The 3,797-nt window shown below is 40.3% G+C and overlaps 1 protein-coding gene across 1 annotated transcript; it reads left to right on the top strand.

Moving 5' to 3' along the window:
* Positions 1–297: 297 nt before the first annotated feature.
* LOC110696821 lies at positions 298–2,962 on the top strand. The gene is made up of 7 exons (XM_021874155.1): positions 298–693; positions 780–975; positions 1,081–1,548; positions 1,665–1,881; positions 2,293–2,619; positions 2,701–2,800; positions 2,882–2,962. The coding sequence occupies exons 1-7, from the start codon at positions 298–300 to the stop codon at positions 2,960–2,962; spliced, it is 1,785 nt and encodes a 594-aa protein (XP_021729847.1).
* Positions 2,963–3,797: the final 835 nt, after the last annotated feature.

Here is a 3,797-nt window from a genome sequence, read left to right as displayed (position 1 = left end):
ATGAAACGAACAGAGCGTAGCTGGATGTATGAAAGGCTTGATGGCCGAAACATTAGATAGGAGTTCGTGAATGGGGTTGATGAATTCATTTAGTTTTGTAAAGATCATCCAGAGAGCAGTAAAGTTGACGAGGTTAGATGCCCTTGTGTCATATGTAAAAACCGGCAGCTACATGATTCGGAGACTGTCAAAGTGCACTTGTATAGAAAGGGTTTTTTTCTAGACTATTATGAATGGATGTGTCAAGGTGAAGGTTTTCCTGGCATCCCACACCCACAACCTAATCCATACAATGAAATGGTATTGGACACCTTTGGGAATGACCCACCTAACATGGGTGTCGGAGACGAGAGTCATTTTGAGGAAGAAGAGCCAAGCCCCCAAGCTAAGAAGTTCCTTAATCTGCTGAAGGAATCTGAGCGTCCTTTATATGAAGGGAGTACTATGTCTGTTTTGGAAATGGCGTCTAGAACTACAAGTTTGAAGTGTAAGTACAATTTTCCTCACAGGTGTGTGGATAGGTTTGCTTCTTTGATGAATGAAGCAATTCCTAACAACAACAACATGGGAGAGACCTTCTACGAGGTTAAGAAAGTAGTGAACGGATTAGAGCTTCCACAAGAGAAGATACATGCCTGTCCAAAAGGTTGCATGTTGTTTTGGAAGGATGATGTGGACTTATCCAAATGCAAAGTGTGTGGTTGCGAAAGGTACAACAAGACATCAAAAGGAAGTTTAGTGCCCTTAAAAGTGCTTATTTATTTCTCGATCACACCTAGGTTGTAGAGTTGTTTGCAACAAAGAACATTTCACATGAAATGACATGGCACGCAAAAAATCCTAGAATTGCAAACACAATGGCTCATCCTTGTGAGAGTGATGCGTGGAAACACTTGGACAAGACCTTCCCAAAATTTGCATCAGAACCAAGAAATGTGAGACTTGGTTTGTGCACTGATGGGTTTGCTCCTCATGGTAAGTTTGGGGGCCAATATTCTTGTTGGACAGTCATACTGACACCATATAACTTGCCTCCTTCTTTGTGTATGAAAAGGTAATTCATGTTTTTGTCTCTTCTAGTTCCCGGTCCTAAAAACCCAAAGAGCAACTTGGATGTCTATATGCAACCACTCATTGAAGAACTTAAGCAGTTATGGGATGTTGGGGAAACCCCTTATGATCTTTCGAAGAAGCAGAACTTCACAATGCGGGCCGCCATACTTTGGACCATTAGCGACTTCCTGGCATACGGAATGTTATCTGGATGGTCAACTTCTGGTAAGAAGGCTTGTCCGTACTGCTTAGACAAATCCAAAGCATTCTGGCTCGATCATGGTGGAAAAGTTTCATGGTTTGATTGTCACCGTCAATTTCTTAATCCAAATCACCCATTTCGGAAAAGCAAAACAGCTTTTTGTAAGAACAGAGTTGAAAAGGGGTCACCACTGCATATTATGTCCGGTCTAGAGTTATGGGAATGCGTGAAGGACTTCCCGAAGGCAACTGATGGTCCTGCAGATCTGAAATTGCTTAAAAAGGCTAAGAAAGGTTGGTTTAAGCAAAGCACTCTAAGGGAGCTTCCTTATTGGAAGCATTTGCTCATACGTCATAATCTGCACGTAATGCACATTGAGAAAAACTTTTTGATCAACTCATTCACACAGTCATGGATGTAAAAAAGCAAACTTGTGACACAGTGAGTGCTCGACGAGACATTGAAAAATACTGCAGAAGACCAGAACTCCATGTTGTTACTGATGAAAGAGGTAAAGAGTCCAAACCGAAAGCCCCATTTGCCCTCGAAAAGCCCCAGAGGAAGGTCCTTTGTGAATGGATTCGGGAATTACGATTTCCTGATGGTTACTCTTCTAATCTGAGTAGGTGTGTAGACATGCAAACATGTAGACTCCACGGCTTGAAAATCCATGATTGCCATGTGTTCATGGAAAGACTATTGCCAGTGGCCTTCAAAGAATTGCTCCCTACTCAGTTTGGAAAGCTGCAACTGAAATCAGCCAGTTTTTCAGAGACTTGTGTTGCTCCACAATAACACATAGCGACATGGACCGTTGGCAAAACAACATTGCTGAGATTATTTTCAAGCTAGAGAAAATCTTCCCCCCCTCATTCTTCAACTTAATGGAGAACCTACCGGTCCACCTCCCATACGAGGCAAGACTAGGCGGTCCAGTTTAATATCGATGAATGTATCCATTTGAAAGGTAAAAGAAACTCATTTATGAAATGTGTCTATGTTGTTGAAATAGTAATAAAACTTGTATGTCTTTGTAGGTTTTTGAATCATTTGAAACGCAAAATCGGAAACAAGGCTCGAGTTGAAGGGTCTATATGCAACGCCTACCTTACCGAGGAAATTACAAACTTTTTCTCCAATTATTACCAAGATGGAGTTGATACAAAAACTAGAGACCTTAGTAGAAATGCAAATGCTAAGGTAGATTCTAACATTAATCCAAATGAAAAAATCCCAGAACTATTCAAGGTTGATTGTGGTCGTGCTCCTAATCAAGGACGAATGTGTTGTCTTGATACTAAGGAACTCGAAAGGGCACACTTGTATGTCTTATCCAATAGCGGCATTCTTGATGTGTATGAAAGGTGAACAATTAACATTCGTTTTGAGATTTTCCAAAGAGATTACAAATACGTAATAGATCCTAACTTTGGTTCCTCTATCAGGGAGTTTGTGGAACACATTCTTCAATCAAGACCTAATATGCGTAGGGAAGATGTCTGGCAGCAATTTGAAAAGAAATTTCTCGATTGGTTTCGAGATAAGGTAATAGGTTGTTCAGTTATGATACCGGTGGTTAAGTCTAAATCTATAACATATCTAGCTAAAACGTTTGGATCTTTATAGGTTCTTCATGACAAGCCGGCTAAAGATGTGTTGCATGCATTGTCGATGCGACCTTTTAGTCGTGTACGCACTTGGAGGTAGTTGTTTGTCAATGGTTTTAACTTTCAAACAGAAATCAGCGAAAGATACAAGTCCACAATGAATTATGGTGTATGTATCACAAATGCGGAGGGTGAACAGTATTTTGGCACTTTAGAGGACACCATTGAGCTTGTCTACACAGGTCTTGTGCAATCGTATAAGACCTTATTGTTCAAATGCAAGTGGATGGACTCTATCAAGGGGATGCCAATACATGAACAATACAAGATCATTGATGTAAACCATACAAAAAAATACCCAATGTACGACCCTTTTGTGTTATCTTACCAAGTTAGCCAGGTGTACTACGCACCCTACCCTAGTTTGAAAAGAGATCGTGCACAGTGGTGGGCGGTGATTAAAACAAAAGCTAGATCAGTCATTGATGCTCCCGTTGACTTGGAGTTTCTGCACGAAACAAGTCCCGATACACCTACAATATTATGTGCACCCCAAGACATTCCCGACTACGTTGCATACAATGACGGCGTTGGTAATGAATCAGATGATGAGATTGTTCTCGAAGAAGGTCCATTCTCCAGTGACGATGAACCAGAATTTGAATCCACCTACAGCGATGAGGACGAGGATAATCTTGTTTGGTTTGATGATAGTGACGATGAAGATAGTGGTTCCGATGATGGTATTAACAGTGAAGATGGTGATGAAAGTTTCGAGCATAGCCAGGAGTAGAGCATATTTGTGATACGTATTATGATTATAATTTGCCATGTAGTAAAGTTTGTATTTTTGCCAAGCTATTAAATTAAACCTTTGAGATAATATGCGGTATGTTTTATGTATACTTTTAGTAAATTATTTTCAAACTTAGATC

The sequence above is a fragment of the Chenopodium quinoa genome, unplaced genomic scaffold (genome assembly GCF_001683475.1).
Source record: "Chenopodium quinoa cultivar QQ74 unplaced genomic scaffold, ASM168347v1, whole genome shotgun sequence".
Taxonomy (NCBI): Eukaryota; Viridiplantae; Streptophyta; class Magnoliopsida; order Caryophyllales; family Amaranthaceae; genus Chenopodium; species Chenopodium quinoa.
The sequence above is the reverse complement of the archived record's forward strand: the minus strand, read 5'-3'. Positions and strand labels throughout refer to the sequence as shown.

Coding starts and splice junctions, on each gene's coding strand:
- LOC110696821 (XM_021874155.1), top strand. CDS start 298: ATGGTATTGGACACCTTTGGGAATGACCCACCTAACATGGGTGTCGGA. Junction 976..1,080: donor TGATGGGTTTGCTCCTCATG/GTAAGTTTGGGG, acceptor TGTCTCTTCTAG/TTCCCGGTCCTAAAAACCCA. Junction 2,801..2,881: donor TCGATTGGTTTCGAGATAAG/GTAATAGGTTGT, acceptor GGATCTTTATAG/GTTCTTCATGACAAGCCGGC.